This window comes from Limanda limanda, chromosome 2, assembly GCF_963576545.1.
Source record: "Limanda limanda chromosome 2, fLimLim1.1, whole genome shotgun sequence".
Classification (NCBI taxonomy): Eukaryota; Metazoa; Chordata; class Actinopteri; order Pleuronectiformes; family Pleuronectidae; genus Limanda; species Limanda limanda.
The window spans coordinates 28,379,339-28,406,411 of NC_083637.1; the positions used below are offsets into that span (position 1 = coordinate 28,379,339).

The 27,073-nt window shown below is 41.3% G+C and overlaps 1 protein-coding gene across 1 annotated transcript; it reads left to right on the top strand.

The window, feature by feature from the left end:
- The first annotated feature begins 621 nt into the window (after window positions 1-621).
- Window positions 622-27,073, top strand: si:dkey-237i9.1 (SEC14-like protein 1). The gene is made up of 16 exons (XM_061089697.1): window positions 622-789; window positions 2,210-2,299; window positions 15,781-15,930; window positions 16,943-17,074; window positions 18,716-18,844; window positions 19,419-19,692; window positions 19,931-20,040; window positions 20,315-20,504; window positions 20,947-21,035; window positions 21,297-21,367; window positions 22,440-22,611; window positions 22,869-23,003; window positions 23,202-23,336; window positions 23,935-24,186; window positions 24,291-24,469; window positions 26,907-27,073. The coding sequence occupies exons 2-16, from the start codon at window positions 2,237-2,239 to the stop codon at window positions 27,010-27,012; spliced, it is 2,187 nt and encodes a 728-aa protein (XP_060945680.1). The 5' UTR covers window positions 622-789; window positions 2,210-2,236; the 3' UTR covers window positions 27,013-27,073.

Here is a 27,073-nt window from a genome sequence, read left to right on the forward strand (position 1 = left end):
TCATCCCCATTTACTGTTAATGCACAATCTGATAATGTATGTATCTGTTCTCCATTGCAGCATATTTAGCTTCTGCTGACAGGAAGACTGCAGGCATATGTTACCTCAGGCACAAGCGACACACAACACTGCACTGGAAACGTGTGACAATCATCTGGTTTCGTTTAAAAAAAACATTAAAAATAAGATTTGCACTGTGTCATGTATGACTGCACTGGAATCCACAGGAGCGAGTTTGAAATAAATCAATAAAGGCTGCGATCTGAGGTCTACAGGTCATGAATCACATCATCGCTCACTCTCCTTTGGTGTTCGTCATTCACTGAGCAGACGCGGTCAGTGAACGCAGCACTGCGCTGCTCTGAGAGGTGGAAAAGAACTGAGCTGTGGGAGCTGGGGGAGGAGCGACGGCGTCACAGGGCGATTACCCGGCGAGAGAGGAGGAGGTGACAGGCAGAGGGACGCAGTCCTCCTCCGGCGACGCTGCTCCTGTGTCTGTGTGTAAGATTACACGGTGAACGGTTCTGGATTTTCCGGTTATCCCTCTTACTATGCCTGTCATCTCCGGACTGTGAGCCCGCAGCGACGGTTAGCTTTGTAGCTACATGGCCAGCTAGCACGGCGACGCTAACTGTTGTTAGCAGCTGGCTTCATCTCAACACACGGACCCGGCGAAGTGAGGAGCCGAGGAGGTGGAATGGCCACAGTTCCCTCGGATGCCACTTTGAGAAGACACAGCTACTAAGCAGAAGGATCAGATCCACATTTCTTTAGAGGTCCGAGTCACCGGTAAGTACGATTTTTTCAATTTAGGTCAATTTAGCAGCGATCTGTAAAGTAAGCGCTAGCATGCTGGCTAGTCTCCGCTAGCCACTGTTGTGTTAGCTAACGTTAACAAGTCGGCGTGGCAAATGTTACTCACTAGGTGTTTGTGTTAAGACAACAACAAGCGGTTGGGATTTCCTTTCTAACTAGAAACATTTAGCACCTGCTGACAAAAAAAGTGTGATATTCCTCAGCTGTGGCTCAGTTAAGACTGTTACCACATCCTGTTCCATGGACACCAAACCAGAACAGACCACAACATATGCTAGAAATGAAAGCATTCAAAACATTGACTGATATCTACCGGGTCCAGTGGAAAGCGTGGTTAACCAACACTAACACAGACATCAAGCACAGACGCTGGAGAGGATAAACCGATGTGATACTGTAGTTGTAGCCAATCACTTAGACTCGGAGAGACCCTGGAAGAGAGAGAGAGAGAGAGAGACTGCTGAATGGTGTGTTTGAAACCGTGTCATCCCCAGTCTCTTGATGAAGTAATTGTTTTGCTTTGACGTGTCTTTGTTGACTTTGCGGACAGATCCTGAAGCATGGCGGTAATTATGTGTTCATATATGTGTTGTTTAGTTATCAACACTGTGGCGACCTGTTTGTGTTCTGTCTGTGGCTCCTACAGCCCGGTTATTATTAGTCCGCCTGCCCTGATCCCTCTGAAAGCAGTGCTGTGCCGGGACTGGGCTCACACCCCTCCTTGCAGCCATGTTCCCACGGCATAGCATTGGTTAGAAACGTGTATCAGCATGCTGACTGGAGATGAAGTCCAAGCCAGAGTGTTTACTTCATGAAAACACATGAACATTTGCTTTTTGCAACTGGCACCTGTCAAACGACCAGAAGACTCCTTTCATTCTGCTGTCAGCTCAGATGCTTCAATGGATCACTTCTTGTATGATTACATGAAGTGACTTGTATATATATACCTGTGACCTGAGCTCCTGCCGTGACTGTAGTTGGACTTAGTGGAATAAATCCCCAGTAGTTTGTAGTGAAAGGCCCTTGCAGTGGTACAGTCCCTGATTAATGAGAATGTAGAACATTGAGATCCTTATCCATGGCTCCAAACACCCCCCTCGCTGCTTATCACTATTCATGCTTTTCTTGTTCTTCGGGCTGCTAGCCAACACACAGACACACACACACACACACCTGTACCTGGCATCATACAAACATCAAGTCAGCCAAAACACACCTTTACTTAATTACACGCAGAGACTCCTATAATGGTGCTGAGTCCTGACACTCACTCACTAAGCAGCAGCACACAGATCTTGGGATGATGCCAACTGAAATGCAGCCCTAGATCAGGTTTGATTTATTACACAAAGATCATAACTCGTTCTTCTCTGATTGATTTATTCTTCAGGTTGTTGGTGTCAATCTAACCCCCATCATGGTGCAGAAGTACCAGTCCCCTGTGCGGGTGTACAAGCAACCCTTTGAGCTGGTGATGGAGGTAAGTGTCTCTACCTGTACGCTGGTCAGCCCTGTATTGCACTCCATACATTAGGAATGGGTGAGAATTGTCAAATGAATAATAATCCAAACAACTAATCCAATTATTGTCTGCGAATGGTCAGTTTCTCAGTTATTTTCAAATGGTGTCTCTGCTTGCATCCTTCCATCACAGGTGCAGAGTTATGTAATGTTGGTGGGTGGGCGCTTCAGGGGTCACCCTCAGAGGGGACTCATTGAATTACACACCTTGCTTGTCATTTGTTCACATAATCAAAATGCTGTTGCTTAAGCTAGACTGCAGTGCAGGCAGTTTACTGCCAATGTTTCTGCATCACCATTACACTGAGAGTGCTTTCTGAACAGAGTTGAAGCTGATTTAGTGTGAACTGTGAACACACTGACCGTATCCTCATACTGGCAAGTGCTCTACTTGCTAGAGTGAGGTTATACCTCTACAACATACACCACACTCTTATGTCATGTGGGTAACTCTTCACACACGCTGTCATGTGTTTTTAGCCCACCAAGCTCCAGTTGATCTTTTCTTTAAATGGTCATCAGCTTAATACACCAGCACAGAAGAAGAACACGGTTGCACTGACCCCATACATTCCATGTCATCTTGAGGTTTAAGATGTCTTCAATGTTCACTGCCGTGTTGAGCCATCAAACTTTACATCTGCACACTCAGCATCTGACTATACAGCACAACTGTGCTGTTATGTCTGACAGAGTTTCCAATGCAGACCTGGAGGTGGTCGTCCATTTGCAGTTTAACAAATTCAGTGGCTACCATGGCTTTTAGCAAACGACCGCCATGCTGCATGCTTTCATTAACTTTCAGGCATGGGGGCCATGTTTAGTGCAGAGAGAGTGTGAATTTTAATGTACCTCTCTGTTTGCTTTGGTGTTTCTGGTGACATTATGCTTTCTGTATGTGCATTTTTCCACTTTTATTAATTTAATTAAATTTATGTGCAGCTTCCAGTCAGTCTTTGGATGTCAGAGAAGCAGTACCGACTAAAAGCTTTAGAAGTTGCACATAAAACACATTGAGCAACTGATTCTCTGTCGGGTCACATCTGTGAGATCTTTTTTATTTTTAACAGTGAAAAGAAGCTATAGCACATATACTAGGACCTATAATCAGGTCACACAGTGGATGGATGGTTTACTCAGCAATGCATTGACCTCAGCTGCTTATTGTTGGTTATGTTGTGTTAGTGCATGCCTGCAGTCTTGGCCTTATTATGCAACTGTCTATTCTAGCCAAACATTTGAACTAGCCAGAGGTCCATTATTTTTGTGCTGTTTCTATCTCTGCTTCGCTTGTTTAAAAGACATCCAATGAGGAAATTAGAGGGCAATTATTTTATTTATTACAGTATGTTTTAGCTCTGCAGGTTCGAGACAGGTGCCGTTTTCTTTAAATGGAAATCAGCTTTCTGCACCAGCCTGAAGGAGGGTGCAGAACACTAAATCTCCTCAGCACAAACTGGATTGAGCACTGGGCAAACCGATGGCTATAAATAGAGGGCTGGTGCTGACACCTGGGTCTACACATGAAGCCAAAGGGGGGAATATTAATAATACCAAATCCGACCTGCATGGGCTTTATGGGACAGGGTAACTTTTGAGAAAACAACTGGAGTGCTTTTAACCAGGACAGAAACAATAAAGTGTATGTGAGTTTTGTTGTAGAAATAAAGGTTTCCTTTGTATTGTATGACATAATGGGGAGGACACAAGTAACATGGTCAGAATCTATTGTAAAAAAATTACATTTCAGTTAATTTTAAGCTGGGTTTGCTGCGTTCTGATTATTTCCCCTTTTTGTGACTTTCCTCTGCAGTGAGTTTTTCTGCAGACACTGCAGAGCAGACTTAATGGTGCGTCACAACCCTTGCTGGCTCTTTCTATTGAAAATCCAGTGAAATCTCTTGCCTCTCACTTCCTCTAAAGCAACTAAAGCAGGTCTTTCATCATTGCAGCATAGCAGTGTAACAACATCCTGGGTACTCTTTCTGATGTGCTAAAAAGAACCAGCTGGTCATTTTGTAGAGTGGTTTAAAATAAATGCACATGGCTATATGTGTAGTTCCATCATGTTATTTCTCTCTGCAGAGCTCTGTCAGTGGTGTTTGAAATATCTGTCAGCAGTGGCTTCTCCTTTTCGTCTGTTGGGGGATTATATTTGACATTTTGCTTTGAGGAATTTGGTGTTCTCTCTCTACTTGACTTTGTTGTTTGGATACTCTCAGTTCTTTTAAATACCAATTTATTCTGGTGAGGGTTAAATCCAAGGCTCTACATTCCTCCTTAAATGCATTCCTTTAGTCTAGATGAAATACAGCCTCTCCTCACTTTGCCTCAAGGAGCCACTCAGACACTGACAGGTGCAATCAAAGTATTTCAACCTCTCGTTAAAACTGCTGTGGCTCGCATGTACGGTTACATAACGCAGGCCAGGATCTCAGATCGCCTTCAGCTGTTTTTGTTCTGCAGTGTTTATTGTACCCACAATTGAAAATGTTATAATCTGTATTGTAGTTGCTGATAGCTATTTGGCAGATTTGACACTCTTCTTGTGAATTGAATTGAAAAGAGTCCAAAATGATAGTTTTACAATCCGTAAAAATAATTATGACATTACTGCTTTAGAAAATAATGTACTGATATAGCTCTGATTTAAATGATAATCGAGTTTTTGTTTAAGAATGTTATCTATCGTTGGGTATTGTAGTTGTCCTAGGATTTGGGCTTATGGCTTTTGTGAAGCGCTTTTAGATTGCAACACTTATGAAGAGCTGTGCAAGTAATCTGAACAGGACTGGACTTGACTCTTAATTGGAGACTATATTTGATGATGTTGCAGAAAGTGATTTATTGCAGAAAAAATGTCGACTGAAGATTGCATGTCACAGACGCCTTCTCCTCAAAATACTGACAAGATACCAACGGTGCCAGAGTGAAAGACACCACATCACCTTCAGTGTGTGGTCCTATAGGCAACTACCTTCGTAGAACAACTATTTGTTAAAAAAGTAAACAACACAGCAACATTCTCATCCTTAACGACAACTACAGGTGTAGTCTTGAGTAGCTTGGTAGCCTTCTTATCACTGCACAAAGTTGGTCTGTATTTGTTGAGGATCCCTTACTTTAGTACCAGGAAGAGCAGTATTTTTTTGTTTTGTTATATCATCTTCACAAACAACGGTCCCTTGAGTAAACTGGGACATATCAATAACAGGAAATGTATTTGATGCTGTTGCTGCTGTTATCACAGCAACGCAGTCTCAGAGCCCCTAGTCTATCCTTAGGGAGTCAGAGGAATGTCTAAAGAAAAACACATTACCCCCTACTGTTGTTGTTTCAGGCCCAAAGGGACAGTTGCATCTGGCACATATCCAATAAAGAAGAATGACTTCAGTAGTCACCAGAGGAATAAAACCCTGACTGACCCTGTGATAGAAACTAACTGCTAACTTGACGCTGTCTGTCATAGTTGATCTTGAAAGACAATGGCTATCCCTAAAGTCCCCTAATTCTCAGATTATCAGAAATTCTACAGAGAGAGGGTATTAAGTGAGCCAAAGCTCAGCCCGCTCCATGGAAACGTGCAGGTCTGTGGCTAGTCCATGAGGACAAAGTGCTTCGGTCCTGCCCCTGTCCCAGTAGAGTTTCTAGGAAGGAACAGGATGTGCCATGTTAGTGTAATGCCAGCATCAGGGAATGTTTCCTTCGAAATTTGATCCTCTATATCACTGGCAGCTATACAAATAAAAACATATACTTAATATAATATATATTATGTAAATAGTTAGGTTTGGTTTTCTAGTTTGGTGCTGCAGTTCATATCCTGTGGTCTGTTCATTTTCTTATCTTTTGCCCACTTAACTACTTAAAGTTCCTTGCTCATCCTCTAACTGTTTGTATGTGGGTCACCTGTAACAAGTTTGTCGAAGTGTCAAATTGCTAACAGGTTGTTTTTGTGCCTATCCAGTGCAGCGCCAGCGTTTCTAAACATGGCTCATCCCTCTTCTCCATGTCTAACCTGGCTCAGTGAAAAGCAGCCTCGCCAGGGTGACATCCTGTCCCCCCATGTCCTGACCCACTTATGGCCAGTTCTGGTTAAGGCTTCGGCAGTCCAGTTCTCTAGCGCCTAACCATCACAGACTTACTATTTTAATCCGCCTGTGTCTCAGGCTTTGTCTAAAATTAACAGTTTGAATCACCTGCCAATGAATGTAATAATGTATGGAAGATTCATGACAGCTATTTCAATTCACATATTTCATTGATTTATTTTACATAGCAGTTTTTATGTGAAACTCACTCTTGTGAGGTACAACCCATTCTTGAGTCCAGGGATGTTAGCCCCATCTGGGGGCCATCCAGACTTCGATGACAAAGATCTCTCTCCTCTCCTCTGTCTCGCTCTGAGCTCCAACTTTTATTCCAAATTCATGATTGCTCTGTGTCTATGGATGTATTCAAAACAATATTGCAAATTAATACAGGTTAATTATTTTATAGTGACAGGCCACTGAAAAATAACTAACCTATATTATGAGTCTGTAGCGGTGTGTGAGAGAACATTTTGGGTCAGCCACATATAAGTGTATATTGTGGTAGTCATGTTACTTTAGTCAGCCATGAAGTGTGAGCTGAGCTCAGAATAAGAGCTAAGTTAACCCAGTTTTGACCTAAGAGAGTGAGGAGAGAGAGATGTACTTATTGTCTGCACAGGCTCACCAAAGCGTTGGATTAGATTAATGTTGTATACACTGCAGACACACTGATAAGATACCGTTCATGTGCCGCCACATACTTACAGAATCTCTTAGCGGTTAGCGCTTATTGCTAGCCATAGCTCAACACAGTTTCCCCAGATCTGAAAATGACATCTCTTGTGGCATACCAGTGACAGTGAAGGGTCAGATAAAGAATTGTGAAAACTAGTGTCACCAGTATACTTGCTCGCACATTACTGTATATGCCACTGTATATTATCTAATTGTATATTACATTATATCTATTCTGTACAGGAGAATAGAGCCTGTCTAATTCCACAGGTACTCTCCTTCTCTCTCCAAGCAGTACCCAAGGTCAGGTTATAGATAAAGGACCAACCAACAGTACATTGTTGTGTCTACGCTCATGAACTTTCATATCTAACTCAGATGCTCCAGACAGAGAGGCCCCATGTTGAACTCTTTTACATATTTCACCAGTGGCAAGACGTGAGGACACAACGTGATTTAGGAATGCATATTTAGGCTTAACTATTCAATAAGATGTGAACACCTACATGTAACATAGAGAGTGACAGCAATTCTAGCCATTCATGGATGTGCTGTTAGAATGGGTGACGCAAGTAGAGGAAGATATACTGGGAATCTGTGGGAGACGTCTTCAGGCTTGGGGGGGGACAATTGCTCATGTTGCTCTGTTAGCATTTGTATATTGTTTTGCTCCTGATCTCCTTGATGCATCAAGTCTACATTTAAACCTTCTGCATTAGACATCAGCTGCTGCATGAGTTCTCCCTTCACCAGCTTCCAGAAAATGTCCATAACAGTAGCAATGAAAGTTATTAGGGAAGTAGCCCTATTTCAGCAACCGACCAATGGTCATTGACCGCATTTGTTGCACGCTAACAATTTATCTAACATTAATTTGATTAATCCATAGATTTTGTGTTGTTGCGGTAATGTATCCATTGAAAAATAGTGCGTTCAGGTTTAGTGTGTCTGCTCCAGTGACAAGTTCTCTGATTTAGTGGTCCATGTTTGCTTTTTTCATCAACTTTCCCAGTACTGTACCCGTCTGTTCTGGTCCAGAAAATGTTCATCCACTCTTCTGAATGAATCTGTCAGAGCTGTGGCTGCAGTGACTAATTCACTTACTCAGCTAGATGCTTTCTGCTAAAAACAATGAAGAGTAACAGCCTTGGGCGAGGAGCTTATCGTCCGGTGTGCTGCTTTTAAAGGAGGACTGTACTGCCAGCACCACGTGACTCTGGGGGCCTGTGAGAAAATTCTGGAGCTGATTTCATTCACCGATCACCAGTACATTCATTCAGTCTCTTTGCTGCTGCTGCAAGGTCGAGATGCTGCCCCAATAGCTCCCCTCCCCCACTCAGCTCTGCTCTGCAAGACACAGATGAATGTGTATGCACATACTCGCCCACAATGACCCTTTAGTGCATTTTAGCCTGCAATCATGCTGCAGTGTAGCAGTGGATAGTGACTCAGACCTATGCAGCAGCTATGTGACGTTCATAGGAACATGTGGAGTATAATGTAACAGTCTTAACATGTGTTTTTATGTTTGCCATTGCATTTAGCTGCCAATACGTGGCTGCATTTTTTGTTGGTTTACTTTCTTTCTTTGCATCCTCGGCTTTAGTATTTTGAAATGAGTAGCAAGATAACATTGGTCTGATTTTGAGTGCAATTAATGTAAATGTACAGATCTGTGTGAAACTTAAATATCCCTCCCTGTTTCATATCTGTGTCTTTTCTCTCCCCATTTGTATGCATTATCACATGAATGCCATAGTTAAACACAGAAGCGTTCATTAATCTCTCAAGAGCAGTGATCAGAAATCACCAGGCACTCTGTCCCCCTGTACCCACAGCTGTCAGCTGCAAGGAATCTGATGCTAGGGACGTTTCAGCAGCATTTACTGTAACCATCCAATTAGATCTTCATCACAGTTGATAAAATAACTGGACTTGTGTTAATGGTGTTAGAGCAAGCAACACAACATGCTTTGCCAGCTCCTCTCTTTTGAGGATGTCCGTAATGCTGCAGTTTTCCGTAACTTGTTGCTCATGAGGAACCACAGGAATTCATACTGTCGTTCATTGTCTCAGCAGTTTTATGTAATGTAATAACCTGAGTTTAAGCTTTGATAGAGGTATGTCTTAGTAAGCTTTATAGCAATGGAAATGTGTAATCCAGCATTTCTTGTTCTTACTCTGAGGACTTTTTGATGGTCGACAGATGGCCATCATGCTGCCTTCAGTTCCCTAATGTGCACACTTATCCAGTCATTCATACATAACCAAGTAGGCAAGCACTACAGTTAAGCATTTTGCACAGCCTACCAAATATTTAGGACTTGACATTTATAAAAGGTCTGTACATCATGCAGATTGTCCCCCTCCTCTTGAGGGAGGTCAGTGGAAGGAGAGAAGTGGGTGGTATGGCATGCAGAGACCAAAGGCTCTATTGTTGTTTCTTTTCAATCTGGAGATTGTTCTCTATCTTACCCCACATCTAGTTTACACCTATGCTCAGATGCTTTTGGAGCCGTGGGTGGAGAAACTTTGGCCAATCTTGAGGTAGTGTTGCTATTACCCTCGTTGACACTTCGTATCACATTCAAATGTATTGTTCCCTTTCTGTAGGGGGGGTGGTCGATGAAACTTAAAAAAACTAAACAAAAATAAAGCACATATTTCTGGGTGTAAGATCGGTGTCACACACGTAGAAGACACCAACAAAGATGTAAAGAGTATTTGTGGAGAAACAAAATCCCCTTTTCTGGATTTATACGTAACGTCCTGCCTCTGCCTGCTGCACCACTCCTCACCTAAATCCTGGTTCATTTGTGAAAGGAAAACTGTTGAGAAAGTCTGCAGCCAATTCCCCGGAGATCCTCTGCAGGACATATCTGAAATGGCTATGGTAAATAAATCTCATGGGAAACCTTATGTCCTGCCAACATTCTGTGGATCCTAAAACTTAATGACGGTTAAATTTTACTGATCAAAAATTGATGTCAAGTAAACTCTGTAAATTGCTCTTGCAGTTTGAAAATTTGCATTGTTACAAATCATGTGCTCAAATATACAAACAGCTCTAAATTTTCAAGGCACAGTCACATACATTTTCACAATCTTCGAACACTGACATGAAAGTATATAGCCAAGTTTTTGCAAGATAATTGTCATTTTGAATGGGCAAGGAATAAATACCTAAATTAAAATAATCGCTGGGGTTTTTCGTGTTAGGTTTCCCGAGAAGATGCAGTAATCGAGTAAATGCAGTACAAGGAAATACAATTAAACGCATACCTTCACTTCTTTCGTTTTGGCATCAAAGATGAGGGAGTTTCCATTATTATCTATCATCACCATTATCATGATAAACCTGTCTGAAATGAAAACCTGATACTGTATAATGTAAAAAGATATTGCAACTATTTCATGCACGTGTTTTGTCCCATACTTTACCTTTGGATTTTGAGTCAGTTAGGAGAAACACAGACTTCTCAGTAGCCTCCCTGCCTTTCCCCTGTCATCATCAGTGACCTAGGTTGGAGTTTATAGCCTTGCTGTCTGAATTTATGTAAACGGCTGCCAGCAAGGTTTTGTGCGTCAGGCCATTATTGTCAGAAGTGGGTTGTGTCTTAATGACAACCTTCCTCAAAAGTTGTTGTGACTTTGATTGTCCACCACGCAGCACCCTCACATCCATTCAAGCCAAATAGTTGTGGTCATTCACATGGTCAACAATACCCAACATAGATCCAAATAGGTGACTGGCCAGCGTGTGATCTCAATCACTTTAGTGACGTTCTCAACAGGTCCCAGGATTGCCCGAGGAGGTATGTGGTAACTCGTAATGACTTCTGTCAACTAACATTGGCTGAGTGACGTCATACCCTTGTCAGTGGTCCTCACTCAGAGCCATGTTTTGTTTGTATGTGATGTCAATGCTGGTGTATAGTCTTTAGACCATTTGTTTTGGGTCTTGGAGGACACATCAGACAGCCCTCTGGATTATATTGCCTGTTTAACAGTGTGACTCACATGTGAGACACAGAAAAGTCCTGAAATTGTAGAAGGAAAGTATTTGTTTCTCAGGCAGCGCTGGCTCCTTTTGTGTATTATACACTTTGTGTATGCCCCTGGCTTCAGAGACAAAATGTCAGACTCATTTGTGTGTCAGGCAAACAACAAGCACAGTTTGCTATTTACACATTACAGTGAATTAACCCATAAATAGAACATCTCAACTTACCATACTGCACTATTAGTCATCTTCTTCTGTGAGTACTTAGATAACTCAGATCGTTTGCTGCATCCAGCCTTTGTGAACTCTGGGTGTTTTCGCTTCATCTCTAAGCTTTCGTCATCAAATATCTTAATCTTAAGTGCACCCTACCAAAATGTTCCCATTTTCCCAGCCAGCAGGCTGTCGTCTCTATTACACAACAATTTTCATAAGCTCAAGAGACGTGATCCTACCACCGAGGGAGTTATAAGTGTTCTCCCCTCAGAGTTTTTTTATCCTGGAGACCTACAGGCCAAGAATTTTCAATTTCATCTAAGGAGGTTGACTTTTCTCTCACCTTCAGGTAGACTAGCTAAGCAAACAGCCCATTAAAGATCTAAGTAGTTCTGCTCCTGTGTAACAAAAGCTTGTAGGATTTTGCCCTTGGCTGTACTGAATTTCCTGTGAAGACTTCATGAGACTTGTTTTATCAGAACATCTACGATCAAGTCTGTTGATGTCTTTCACAAGTTGCAGCTCGATCTATTTGTTGTACATCTGCAGATAATAACAACAATTTCATTAGAAAGTGCATCAGTTGCTATGTTACAACAGCTTTGCCCTTGGGGTTTTCTTACTTTCCTTCCAGGCAGGTGATACTATTTTGAGTCAACATATGTGCACTCTGGAGCCCTGAAAGTACACAAAGTTAATGAGTCATGCACAAATATTCATATAAGCTAAGTATATGTACACACAAAGAGTGTGTACAAGCAGTGTTTTACTGGCCAGTGGGCCACTGGCAGAACCACTTGGCTCTTCTCTTCAGTCACGAAAAGAGAAAATTAATTTGCCTTGTGTGACCCCAACTATTCGAATGACATTATTGTTAAAGGCTGGGAACAGTGAATACAATTTCTGAAAGTTTTGCTACATGTTGGTGGTGTACATACATATGTATAGGAGATACTAACTCATCAAACAGTACTAATTCCTAGGAAGCAGCGTCAAAGCTCAGTGCAATTGCCATGTGGGGCTCTCTGAGGTTTCTAAGTTTTGGGTTAAAGGCAGAGGATGTCACACTGTGTTAAGCCCCTTATGTGCTGTGTCCTAGTTAACTTTTCCTGAATTTGTTTACAGGTTTGTTATGCTTTAAGATCAAGATGGATAATGACTGGGCTGTCTGCCATCATTCCAGTAAATTAAAGGCGTATGCATCTTGTAGCCCTTTGTATTCCGAAAATGTTTTTTATGTATCCCCTTGGAACTACTGGATTTCCTGAATCTCCCTTCCTGAGCAGAAAAAGATCTAAGTTTTCATACCTATTCCCTTATCCACACTGCCTGTGATCCAAGGGGAAAATGTTTTCTGTGTATGCAGGAAGGGTTTACGAATGCATTGTTTTTCTGTTTTCTCTTGTGTGACCCTGGAATACACGTTTAATCTTCAGCCAAAATTCCATGACCATTACACATTAAAATGTTAAATGTGTCCTAACTTATCTTATCACCATGGTGACCAGAAGACTCGGTTCTCCTGGTCTTTCTTATTCAAGCACTAGGTTTTGAGCAAGTCTGGAAACTGGGAGTTTGTTTGGTATATTTCTTGTTATTTTTTCAGTGGGCTGATGTGTTCCAGCAAAGAGTTGAAGCAGGGGACAAATAATATTTATTGTGATGGAGCTTGGTTACCATGGTGGTTGGCATTGATATGCTGTCAATGCTAGCTCCTTTTCCCAAAGACGGTCTAAATGAAAGGGCGGTGTCATGTTTGCACATGATTGTTTGCTGTTAAAATTATGCTTTGGGCGCCGACTGAGAATTCCCATCTTGCATTGTTTAAATGAAAGCTGGATGGAAACTGAACATCCTGGTGTCAGATTCATAGTGTATTGTGCTGAAGCTCTAGTTTTGTTTATTTTCAGCACACCTGACTTGTAACGTTGGATCCATTACCTGTTGTTGAATTCAATAGATTCAGCAGCAGGTTCAAGGGCTTTGCAGTTATCTCTCTGTAAAACTTCCACACTGTTTTTAAGAATACAGCCGTAGCATAGGTCAGTTTAGACAACTAATTATCTGGGTAAATACCAAATGACCTGGATATGTACAAAGTGTAATTTAAGTGACTTTAAGCTGTGTGTTTTGAGTAATGCCCGAGGACTTCAAAGTCTTATTATATTTTTCCTGAACGCAAGCATCAAATTCACTGCAAACATTTTTTGATTAATGTTTTGATCTCATAATGGTCAAAATTTTAAGTGTTTTAGAGACTTTATTGGTGAAAGCTCATCAGATGTGACCAGATTATGTCTCTCTGTGTTTAAAAAAAACAGCAGCAGCAGCAGCATGCCCTTACTGACCTCCCCTTTCCCCTGTCCAACACTAAAACAGTCAGGCTCTTTTATGTGCAGAAGGGACAGCTAAACGTTGTGCTGTGTGTTTAGTCTGTTTTTCTCAAGCACAACATTATTCTAGTTTTTTAGTTGTTCATATAGTGGTTGATTATGACTGTTGCTGTATGCAAGTCTATTGTGTGAGTGAAAAGTAATGGTGTTTTTGACAGGACCTGGCTAACATGGTTGAGTTTTTTTGTGGAGGTACGGTTGTTTTTAAAGGGTGAAACGGAAAAGTTTACAGTCATTGCTGTTGTGCTGACGGCAGGACAAAGCCTGAACCACAGTGTTCCAGAGCATCAGGGCTGAAAAACAGTATTCACAATTCCCTCAGTGGACCGTAGGCAGCTGAGTGATTCAGTGGTCCCTGGTAGTGTGGTATGCCAGGAGCTGTTGAACCCTACTGACTGCCTACTCGGACACAAAACAAACCAGTCTGAACCTACTCTTGCGCTTGTTTCTTTATGTGAACATGTTCTGAATGTGGCAGGTTTATTCACACTAGTCGTACAGATGAACCATTTATATTGACAGTACATGCAAATTGGTCGGTAATTACAAATGGCTGCGATTAAGAACAAATAATTAAATTTCAAGCCTCATCTTACTTCACACACTCTCCTGTTCTCGTGGTTTTCACAGGACCTCAGACATATGGTGTGTCCTATGCTCCACAGAACACAGCGCTTTTATCAGCAAGGTTCAGCTGACACTAATTCAGCCAACCGCAGTCTTGTGAGAAGCGCTCGCTCTTTCAGTTGGTCTTGCACAGTCTGTCCCCGCTCCGGCTTGCACTTGCACTTCAATCTCAATTGGCCCCCTTATTTTCAGGCATACTGTATATCTGTGGTCTATGTCCCCGCTGATGAAGTGGTTGATTAGCAGCTGACAGCAATACACCATTTCCTACACTATTTTATGTCTTCTTTTTCTTTCTATATTGAATGTCTTTGCTTCCCTGATTTTGATATAATATAAAAATCATTCACTCATGAATGCATTCCTTCCCTTGGAGTATCCAATTTCAGGGTTAAATGTTAAATGAGAAAATATGTTGTTTTTTTTAAAGCAAGTTCACATGACCTAAGAGTCTCAGACTAGCTAAGTGTTTTGACTACCTTTTATCACAAGCATCATTCAGTGTTTGAACTTGCCAGTTATGAAACCATGCCAGTCAGATCCAAGATGGGAGACTGGTGGCGATAAAAAGAAAAGGGAAAGAAATAGGTGCTGCTGCACATTATACCAGCCACGACCCTGTTGCATAACTGCTGGCTGGCTGCTTTACAAGAGCTGAGTTTGCCTTTGTTTTGCATTTGTGACAACACGTAATTTAGAGACACACAGCTGAGCCTATGAGTTCTTCTACTGTGGCTAAACTGAAGTGAGAATTTTAGAACTGTGCAAAGGAGAGTTTGTTTGGCATCTCACTTGTTTGGCTGCACTGTATTCAAAGATTGTGTTCGTTATTAGTACCAGACCCATTGTAGTTATGTGTTTTTATTTAACTAATTTACCCTGAACTTTTCAGTGATTTTTATTGAAATAAAGCTAAGTTTAGTGTTGGAGCTATAGCCTGTGCATATCAGCCGATATCCACATTACGTAAAATATTCTCAATGATTCCTAAGATGTTGTTTTTAAGCCCGTATGACAAAAAGATAGCTATTGAGGCAGAAGAATATAAACTTTATTCGTTGTATCTATTCTGCATAGTTTATTCAGTAAGATGTCATGTTTTTGCATATCGGCAAACAAACGCCAACACCAATATATCTGTAAAAAGCTTTTACCAGGCATTAACTTCGACATATCAGGCTGGCTTTGCTGAAAATCTCACCACACAAGAATTATGTGTTGAGGGTTGAGGATACAGTTTAATAAAATGTATGGTTCTCATGGGAAATGAGCAGCCACATGGTGAAGTATAGTCACCAGCCAGTAAATTTTGTTTTCTTCAACCAAACGTTTCCCCACAGAGTGTAAACTTAATACTACTGTGACTCTCAAGAGAAGATGGAAACTTTTATAAGAATCACTGTGTTAACTGACAGTTCTCTTTCTCTTTCAGGCCTATGAGCGCAGATTCCCCACCTGTCACCTCATCCCCATGTTTGTGGCGAGTGACGTGATGGTTGAGGAGACCAGCGAAGACGGATCAACCAACAGAATTGAGCGCCGCTGTGCCCTGGACGTGGACGCTCCACGCCTGCTCAAAAGGGTATGCTATTTATTAGATTATGTGCATCTCATGTGCAGTGCCTTATGGTTATTATGGTTATTATGGTTCCCTCCTGCTTCAAAGGATCAAATTGTTTTTAACTAAAACTAAATACGATTAAGTGGTTTTTTTAATGTGTTTACAACCTTTCTTACACATACACAATAGGGCTGCAATTAATGATTATTTTGAAAATCAATTATTAGTCAGGTAAAAAGACAAAAGCTACATTTGACCCTTTCCAGGAGTTTATTCGAAAAGCAACTTCATTTTCTGGTACAATGCTGTTTTTATATGTATTATAGACATCTGCAACTTAATTATGATGATAATTCCAGATTCAGATATCTACAATTGAATTATGACTAGTCATAATCAATGTTCAACATATCTTTAATTTTCCTAAATTGATGATGCCAAAAATTAAGTTTAAACCTATTGTATGTATAATATTATGTTGTATATGTCATGAACTTGAATTATGAATAGTCAGAATTCAATTGTAGATATCTAAAACTGGAATAAAAATATTAATATAGTGTCATTTACTATAATATAATTATTCAACTGAATTGTAGATATCTATAATGATAAAATAGGATTTTGCAGCTACAGTCTCTGCAGGTTTTAATGTAAAGTGATCCCACACTGTTGACAACATGTCACTGCTGTGTCGAGAGCGATGCTTGTCTCTGCCATTTCTCAAATGTATATCCATAGAGGAGTCACGTGAGCTAAACAAGGCACAGGATTGGCTATTTTACTACCCCACCTCAGGAGATGTGTGCTACCAGGCATAATAACTGACCAGACGAATCTATTACCGAATTAGCTGCCAACTATTTTAATAATTGATTACAACCCATTAAGTTAGTTTGTTAGTTAGTTATTGCAAGCCTAATACACAATGTAATATCTTTAGGTGTGTTCATTTTCAAGCTAATGTTAAAATTTTCTGCCTCATGTCAGTTTACTGTCTTGTAACATGTGTTGTTGTGTGTGTGGTTTGCAGATTGCTGGTGTGGACTACGTCTACTTCAGCCAGAAAAACACTCTAAACAGAAAGGACAGGACGCTGCACATTGAGTCCCATAATGAGACCTTTTCCAACAGGGTCATCATTCATGAGACCTGCTGTTATTCGGTCAGTAGAATACATTCCACCACATAGCTTTTAACACATGCGTGTGTTTTTTAAATTTTTTATAGCACAGGTGACTGCACGGTGAAAATCAAAATCAACCCATTGTGTTTTACTCAATCGCTAATCTACACACACAAACAAGTAAACACATTTTGTGAAACTGTTCAGCTGCTGAATGCGGGCTGCTGCCAGCACGCTAATCTTGATATTCGTGCTTCCTCTAATCTCTGCTGTGCCTCCCTGCAGAATAAGCCAGGTTTAGACCAGCACTGAGCCTATGGCCAGCTATCACATATCATTGGGGCAAAGATGTTATTAAATAAAAAATGGGGGAGACTTAGTTCTCTGTTTGTTCTTCACTTAGATACAACAACCAGCACAGTCTGAGTTGCAATGCACTGTGTGTGCGTGCTGGCATATGAGTTGCGAGTGTTGATATTTGGGAGATGCAGACGTAAAAATATAGCTCGACAAATAAAGTTAATTATTTATTTTATTGAACAAAATAATTATAGGAAGGGTATGGGCAAAGGAAGAACCCATTAAAGTTTGAAGTGGATCTGGATAGATCATGCTTAAACATTTCTTTAAAATGGTGAGATAGCCTTGGCGGAGGTATGTGATGTCCGAGCAGCCTTCTAGTTTAGTAAAAGTTAAAGTCTGAAATGTTTCCTTCAATCATAGATTTCATGTTAAAAATATGTCTTATTATATTTTTTGTTTCGGGAAGAGACAAAGCAGATAATGAGCCATAGATTCATGTAAAAAAAAATTGTAACATGAATCTACTAATCTAACAAATATTCGAAAAATTCTCTGAAACCATCACCAGCTTTACTTCAGAGCTCTGCATTCAGATCCAGCAAATCATGAATGGATGTGCTCTGAGTTAATGAGGTCAAGCACTCTGAATTAGCCTCCAACCAACTAGCATGCTAAATTTAGGTCCAAGGCCACAGAAGCTCTTATTGTGTGCTTAAGCACACTGTGCTAACAGTAACTGGGATGGACAGCTCAGTTGGACTGAGCTAATGGACCTGGCTAAAGCTGAAATATTTTGGTAGCCAAGGGCAACGAAGTAACCAGAACACAGCCCTCAGAAAGCATTTAGCGTTTGACTTCTTTTAATCGTCCGAATTAAAATAATTTAACTTTGTGGTATAGAGTGAGCTCTCTATGGTCCAATAACAGTGAACATCTTTCTATGATGGTTTTTATTTACTTTATCTTGATCACACCCCCTGTAGAGCTGCCATCGCAGTGCTCAAATCAGCTGGAAGATGGATAGAAAATAATTGTGCTTTATAGTGAAGGACACTGACCAGCGAATCCTGATGATTTGATCTTATTTGACTCTGTTCTGTGTTTTTGATGATGACTGTCAAAACCCCTGTACCATTTACCAGTAGCCTGTGTGTTCTTGTATGTTAGCATGGTGTTTGTTTTACTGGAAAATGCTGATATGTAAAAGGACTGGCTAATTTTATATGGGCAGAATGACACACAATTTTCACACTGTGCACTGACAGTGTTCTCTGTGTTAGTCATCGTTGAATGACGCTGGGGATGTGGTGACCATAGAAACATGCATGTGCATACAGTATAAAACATATACTTAGAACATTTTATATGATTGCACAGGTTCATCCAGAGAATGAGGAGTGGACGTGCTTCGAGCAAACCGCCAGTCTGGACATCAAGTCATTCTTTGGCTTTGAGAGCACGGTGGAAAAGATTGCTATGAAGCAGTACGCCAGCAGTATCAACAAGGTTTGTGTGTTTCGGTTGTTACACCTAATTAATGATATGTAATGACCAAACTGGTTAAGGTAAGGAGAAGCCTAAGTTTACAGCATAATAGGTCCTGTGTGGATAAAACAGAACACACATAAGTGTATTATGTAATTTTGGTATCAAGAGGTTTCTGCAGCACAAGTCTGTCAGTTCATCTCATGCTGTAATAGCAGAAATAAGCTTGTATAATCTCTTTAGCCATTTTCATATATGAGCGCCGCAAAATGTCTGTATAATTGGGCCCAGACTTTCTGTTGACCTCATTGTGTGTTAGAAACATCATCAATTTGCATCTCATTCAGACTTTATAACCAGGGGGCTGGCAGGAGGAACTCACAATCTCAGCAGCAACTGATTCAGACATTCGCGTTCTCACATACAGCCCCTCTGGAGAGGGTTATTATTCGGTTCAATACAGGTCTGAATGCAGCTCTAGAGTGTACAGGAGTCCACAGATATAGTATCATGACTACTGTTAGCCCTTTCTCCCAAATTCCTGTGTTAATGTTAATTTCCTTGAATTCACATCATCTCCTGCTATTCCTCACAGGGAAAAGAAATAATCGAGTACTACCTGAAGGAGCTAGAAGATGAGGGGATCACTCGCGTACCCCGCTGGAGTTCCTCCTCTTATTCCCTGCCTCCCCCCAGGCCAACCAGCCTAATTACCAGCCCACCTAGCCCCCCAAAGCTTGTGGTCACACCTGCTGTTTCTATTCCACTGCCTGCCAACGCCAGACACAGCTCCTCCCAAGACACCAAGCAGGACAGCACCACTCTTCAGGCAGACAGCCTAACGGAGATTCTGGCCGGTACACCTGAAGGTCTGTTCCTGCAGATGCTTGAAAAATGAATGCTGTTTATCTTATATACACAAGTTATAATGGTGATAATCTTTGTAGCAAAGCAACATTCAAAAGTTATCCATAAAAGGCAAAGAAATTGACAAATAATGAAGATGTAATGACTATGGTTTCAGTGAAGCTGTGTGTCACATTATGTTGGTCGCATTACCTTTGCCTGAACAACTTTAATCAGAGCTGTTGTGGTTTTGTGTTGCAGACAAGCTGGATGCAGATTATATCAAACGTTACCTAGGGGACCTGACCCCCCTGCAGGAGAGCTGTCTGATCAGACTTCGTAAATCGCTGCAGGAGTCACACAAGGGAAAGGTGATTAACAATTTTCCCACTCTCACATTAAATTATTGTCATGGACCTCTACAGAGGAGAATAACACAAAAAGTTTAGTCGATCGAAAATTCGGACTCAGAGGATTTTATTCTGACAGCTATCAACTACGTGTTACGTGGAAATCAGCAGCCAGTTTAAAATGATTTAAACTAGCAAACTTGCAGTGACACTGATAGTTATAGAAAATTCTTGTGATTTTGTTTGTCTTCTCACAAAATAAACTACAGCTTAACACTCTCCCCTTACTCCCTAGATCCCTAAGGACGAGCACATCCTGCGTTTCTTGCGGGCGAGGGACTTCAACATAGACAAGGCCCGTGAGCTCCTGTGCCAGTCGCTGACCTGGAGGAAGCAACACCAGGTGGACTACCTGCTGGAGACCTGGAGTTCACCACAGGTCTTGCAGGACTACTACACCGGGGACTGGCACCACCATGACAGAGGTTGGTTGTCATCTGCAGACAAACAAACAAAGTTGATCAAGTTAACAAGCTGAAGCCTCGCGTGTGCAAGCATATGCAAACACATATTCACGTTTGATTTATGTTGACCATCTTGGAGTTGGCTATGTTTGCACTGTCAACAGTCCTCCAGTTTCTCCCATTCTCAAGTTGCATGCAGGCACGCACACTAGAGTCATTCTCACCAACCCACAGCCTTTAGCCATTGACTTGAATTAAATGTGTATTTTTTTTTTTAACTATGTATTTGTTCCAGATCAACAGGGGCGAAACATGAAAGTATTTCCCATTGTACACAGTCACTTACTGCTTTACGTAACAGAAGAACAGAGATGCACATAACGCCGGCCTTTCCACTTAACTTTCAGCCTCGCAGAATGTAAACAGTGTGATGGGTTTGGAAATATTTGTTTTGTTTGTCTAGATGGTCGTCCATTGTACATCCTAAGGCTGGGCCAGATGGACACTAAAGGACTGGTCCGGGCTCTGGGAGAGGAGTCTCTACTCAGACATGTACGTAACACAAGCTCCAACACACTCTGAGTTTGCATGTTTCAGTATGGGTTTATAGGACAGGCAGTAGTCAGTAGAATGTGCCGTGCCATGTCCTGACTGGTGTATTAACAACAGGATGTAAACACTAGAGGCCATGTATACATAGTCTGCTTATTTATAAAGCTGCTCACACTGTACGTTGCTCTGGTTACAATGGTGAAAGCCGAACGCTCGACATGTAAAAGCTCAGAGCAATGAGTGTATATCATGTCATTGTAGGTGCTGTCTATCAATGAGGAGGGTCTGAGACGCTGTGAGGAGAACACCAAGGTGTTTGGTCGACCCATCAGGTAAACCTTCAGTACTGATCAATGTCCATCAAGTTATCTAGCAAAATGTCAACTTTCACTAGTTTCACTATTTGTGCATTTGCTGTTTTACAAAGTTAAATATATTTTTAATTGAATCTGTTGTGATTTTTGGACTGTTGGTTTAAAAAAAACAAGCAATTCAAAATTTTCTGTGACTCCTGGAATGCGTGATGGGCATTTTGTAAAAAAAAAGTATCATAAGGTTGTTGTATAATTCAGGCGAAATGCAGAATTACATTGTCTTAGACTGTGATATAAAGACCAGGGTGCAATTAAGACTACAAACTGGACTAAGCAAGAAACTGACAATTAACATTGAGTAATCCCCAAAAAGATAGGAAAAAATAAGGAAATCAAAGATAATAGTATATCAAAAGCTCTTTTTTTTTTATTCAATTAATAACCATACAATTCAAGCTGTCTGGATTCAGTTCAGTAGTTGCAGCCTTGATAGTGCACACACAATCATTCACACACCCCATGAGTGAGTCCAGAGGAGTATTATCACTACCTAAATGGAAAGAATGCATGAGGCCCGTCTTTGAGTGCACTGATTCAGATGGCGATGGAGAGACAGGGTGAGAGTGAGGGAACAGAGATGGAATCTGTCATCTGTCAGTCCTCTCAAACAGGAGGAGGTGGCTAGGATAAGAGCCTCACAGGAAAGCATGTGAAGCATGAATGGCTGGCACATCACAGTACTCAGCTGGAGCGCATGGAGGGAAGACAAAAGTTGTGGAGATGAGGAAGCATGGGGAGGGGCGAGATCAGATCCCAGATTAGCAAGCATTGCCTTCACCACTTAAGCTTCAGTGCATGGTGACGAGTGCTAAGTGGTCAGAAAGAAGCTGTAGCCCAGTTGTGTGTGTGTGTGTGTGTGTGTGTGTGTGTGTGTGTGTGTGTGTGTGTGTGTGTGTGTGTGTGTGTGTGTGTGTGTGTGTGTGTGTGTGTGTGTGTGTGTGTGTGTGTGTGTGTGTGTGTGTGTGTGTGTGTGTGTGTGTGTGTGTGTGTGTGTGTGCGCACTCTAATCCTCTCACTTCCTCCTCTGTAGCTGTTGGACTTGTCTGGTAGATCTGGAAGGACTGAACATGCGTCACCTGTGGCGTCCGGGAGTCAAGGCGCTGCTGAGGATCATCGAGGTTGTAGAGGCCAACTACCCAGAGACTCTGGGACGGCTGCTAATACTAAGAGCTCCCAGGGTCTTCCCTGTCTTATGGACACTGGTGAGAACCAGGACAAAGTCACAGTAACTCGAAAAATAGAGAAGAAGGAAACAACATAAACATCACCAATATCACAGCAAACAAAAAAATGTTTTGCTTTAAACATAACTAACTCTGTTAAAAAATGAAAGCTTTACAAACTGGTAACTCCAAGACAAACACACACATTCTGCTCTGATTTTGTTGTTGTTGTAAAGTCACACATTTTGACCATTTTACAACCAATTTGATAAAAAAACTTCTGCCCCTGGCCTTAGGTGAGTCCATTCATTGATGAGAACACCCGCAAGAAGTTCCTCATCTATGCAGGCAATGACTACCAGGGTCCTGGAGGTCTGGTCGACTACATCGACAAAGAGATCATCCCTGACTTCCTGGGAGGAGAGTGTATGGTGAGAGTCTGATGAAGATTTTAACTTGTTAGATGTTTTTTTATCAAAATAATTCAATTCTGAAGCTGAACTTTCTGGGACACGACACCATCTGAGATCTCAGGTGGTGTCGGGAGCAGATCCCTCGGATATGCTGACCCAGTTCCATGTGTGCTTCTGTCTCCGCATGTGTGAACATACATTGCTTTTTCTCTGCAGTGCGAGGTACCAGAAGGTGGCCTGGTTCCCAAATCCATGTACCGCACAGCCGAGGAGGTGGAGAATGAGGAGATCCGCCTGTGGACAGAAACAATCTACCAAAGCGCCAGCATCTTCAAGGGAGCACCGCACGAGGTGAGGCTGAACACAGAGCACCAGCGTGAGAAGTAAAGATGATAATCCTGTGATGATGTTTTACATGAATGTAGGGCAGTGCAATGTAGATCTGCATTAGGTCACAGATGCAAGTTTTGTAGAAAGTTCTGCCACCTAGTGGCTGTTACATGTAGATTACTTCTTAATGGTTTCTGAGTTCAGATGTGGACCAAATGTTGTATCATACATAATCTGCTGTTACTGCCCCGTTATATAATTTTTTCCAAAGGGAGGGATGCATCGTCAGGCATAATCAGCCTTCTGGAAGCAGTTTATATCTCAGGGTGATGAGCCTGTGACCATCACACACAGATGTTCACTGATTCCTCTATTTATTTTAATCTTATTTTGGTAAGAATCTCAGATATGGAGCAACATGAACGAGGGAACAGTATAAGATTCATTTCTTTATCGCAGCACTGCCTTTTAAGGGCAGTAAAAAAGAATGTTAGAAAAATAAGAAACGAGAACTAGAGAGAGTTTTAAAATGTTTCTCATTGGTTTTGTTTGGTCCTTTTCTTTCTTTCCTGAGACATCACTGAATCACTTCTCTCCCTCTTCTCTTTCCTCCAACTAGCTGCTGATAGAAATCATCGACGCCTCCTCAGTCATTACCTGGGACTTTGACGTGTGCAAGGGTGATGTCGTTTTCAACATCTTCCACTCCAAGCGGGCCCCCCAGGTGCCACGCAAAGACCCCTCGGTGGCCCACGGCATCACTTCTCCAGTCGTCAACAACGTCCAGCTTATCGACAAGTCGTGGACGCTGGGGCAAGATTACAGCATGGTGGAGTCCCCACTTACCTGTAAGGAGGGAGAGAGCGTACAGGTGAGCATCCAGGATCATAAATAACATTTTAACATCGGAAAACCCATAAATGTTAACGTTTCTTTGCTTGTTGATCACTGACGTTATCTGTATTCTGTCTTTAGGGCTCCCATATAACGCGATGGCCAGGTTTCTACATCCTCCAATGGAAGTTCCACACCATGCCGGCCTGCTCGGCCACTAACCTGCCCCGAGTGGACGATGTGCTGGCCTCTTTGCAGGTCTCCTCGCACAAGTGTAAAGTCATGTACTACACTGAAGTGTTGGGCTCCGAGGATTTCAGGTTTGTGAATGATTAACAAAAAAAACCATGATTTTGTGTCCATTTTACATACATTGTATTTGTATGTGTCCATATTTTTGCAGTTTTTCAGATGTCTAACCATGATGTATAGTTTTGATTTCAATCTTTTACTTTCCTTTATGTTTTCTCATTTCTCACTCCTGTCCTCTTTACTTTTTCCTTCTCTCCAACCTACTACACATTTAATCTGTCACGTTCCTATAATGACCTTTATGAAGTGCCTCAAGAGCATCAGGATTTTTTTGGCCCATAGTATTAAAATGAGGATATTTCTCTCCCTTGGAAACTCTGTTAATCTTTTTCTGTCCAATCCACTCCTTTTTTGTCCCTCACAACCCCATCTTCATCCTCCTCCTACCCCTTCTCTTCCTCGTCCTCCTCCTACTCTGTCTTCTCCAATGAAGAACCGCTTGCTGTGATGTGGAGAGTTTGTAAGTGGCTCAGTGTTTGCCCCTTTTCCTGAAACACTAGAGTCTCACCGTTATTGCTGCTGCCTTTGGCTGCTAATCTTAATGCTCCATAGTGAGAGTCAAGATTCTAATGCAGCAAAGAGATGCTTGATTGCATCTGTTTTTGCTCACAATTTAGAATTGTTTAGCACTAGCTAACAGGACTTTGCTGCTTTATTCCTGCTGTAGAAAGTGTCCTTGCATGGAGACTACAGTTTAATTCACTGGCTTCAGTCACCCTGCTTGCATGACTAACAATATCAGGAATCTTAGTTAAGTTCAGACTTGTCAGTTATGGTCTATCCAATCGCCCACACACAACATTGTTTATCCACACAGAAATTAATTTCCTGGTATTTGTTATTCAATACTCTTTCATATTTACTACCCAACCTACTGAACCTCACTTTGCTTTCAGTTTCCCAGTTCTTTCATTTAACCTTGCTGTCTAAATCGGAATTGATCACCATCTAACTCATTGTAGTGGTATATAACAGGATGTTTTTCTAATGGATTACACACTTTTTTGAAATTTACATATGATATTCAACCAAAACTAAATGAAGTTTGAAATTTAGGTAATATTTTTTGTCAGCGCTGTATTATACATAGTTGAACAGAATTTTTGGGTATCGTGTTTTTAGCTTGTGATGCAGTGACACTTGACTTTAAAAGGTCAGCGTTACTATAGAATTGACATTTTCTGTACATTTTAAAGATGTTTATGTAAGCACCTGGCAAACCGTTGGTTGCTCCTGGCCCCAAGGTTAGAATGGCTCCAATAGGATGGATGATGTCATTTGTCAGAAGCAGTTGATAGTTTAAGTCATTTATGAAGCAAAAGTGTGATTCGTGGCTCCAGCTTTTATATCGTTTCTAATGGAAACAGCCTGAGTCGTCCTGTAGTAGTTTCATGCTGGGTTCTGACTCGACCCTTTGCTGCATGTTTCCCCCACTCTCTCTCTCTCTCCTTGTTTTATGCTTGCAATCGCCTTTAGCACTTAATACCTTTTTTAAGTAAAGATACAAAAAAATTTCCACTATTATACAATATTATACTAGTAAAAAATGATAATATTTGACTTTTTTATGATTGTATGTATATTTCCTTTCAGCTGTTAATGCAAGTCATTCTATTGGATTATAATGTGTTATGAAGGTTTACATACAGTTGTAATTTAGGTTATAATGTTACAGTTTCAAGAGAGTAGTTCATTGAACTTAACATTCATGTGGCGGCTGTAGTCTGTGGCGCTGGTGAACTGTGTCCCATTGTGCAGAGAGGTCTTTGTGTTATTTAGCCTAACCTCCCTAGTATCACAGGGTAGGATGAAAATAAAAGCAACACTTGTCTGTACAATTTAGTACAATTCAACAACACCATGTATTGCAGCAGACTATTATACTGCATTAGTTTTAACTAGGTGCAGTAGAATGTAAATAAAAAAAGAGTCAACTGAGTTAATAGAAACTTAATGACTCTTTGATCAAAACAAAAGCATCAAGCAGCTTCCCGCTGCGTATACTTTGAATGTATATGAAAGGTCTTTATTTAAACATGTGTTGATATATTTATGCAGAATTTAATGAAAAAACACAACAAATAAATAAAAGTTAATGTTGAGCAATTGCCAGAAAAAGGCTTTTGATTCTGTCCTCAATGAAACTCACTGATGTTAAGCAAAACCTTTGCCCACTAAGGTTTTTTATTTTTAAATCATCTATCACATCCTCATTGGTTGTTACAGCCTTTTGTGGAACCTGAGAGATTTGAGCTAAACACTGTGGGTACATTTCCCTCCAGAAGGTGCAAGTTGTCTGCATGGTTCTGCATCATGAGCACGAGTTGTGCACACAGACTGCTCTCAGTTAGTCACAGGCAGAATGGGGGATGTTTAGGTGCTGCATAAATATCAGCTGAAATGAGCATCTCCTCACATGTTATCTGTCTCTCTCTCTTCTCTCAGGGGTTCGATGACCAGCCTGGAGTCGAGCCACAGCGGCTTCTCTCAGCTCAGCGCCGCCACCACCTCCTCCAGCCAATCACAATCCAGCTCGATGATCTCCAGGTAGAAAACGGAAGAAGAGGACTTCATTCCCCATAATCCCTCCCCCTGACTGACCTTACCATCAA

Excerpts from the sequence above, each read along its gene's own strand:
- si:dkey-237i9.1 (XM_061089697.1), top strand. The coding sequence starts at position 2,237 with ATGGTGCAGAAGTACCAGTCCCCTGTGCGGGTGTACAAGCAACCCTTT. Across the intron at positions 23,004-23,201 it reads TCCTGGGAGGAGAGTGTATG|TGCGAGGTACCAGAAGGTGG; the intron begins GTGAGAGTCTGA and ends TTTTCTCTGCAG. Across the intron at positions 24,470-26,906 it reads TTGGGCTCCGAGGATTTCAG|GGGTTCGATGACCAGCCTGG; the intron begins GTTTGTGAATGA and ends CTCTTCTCTCAG.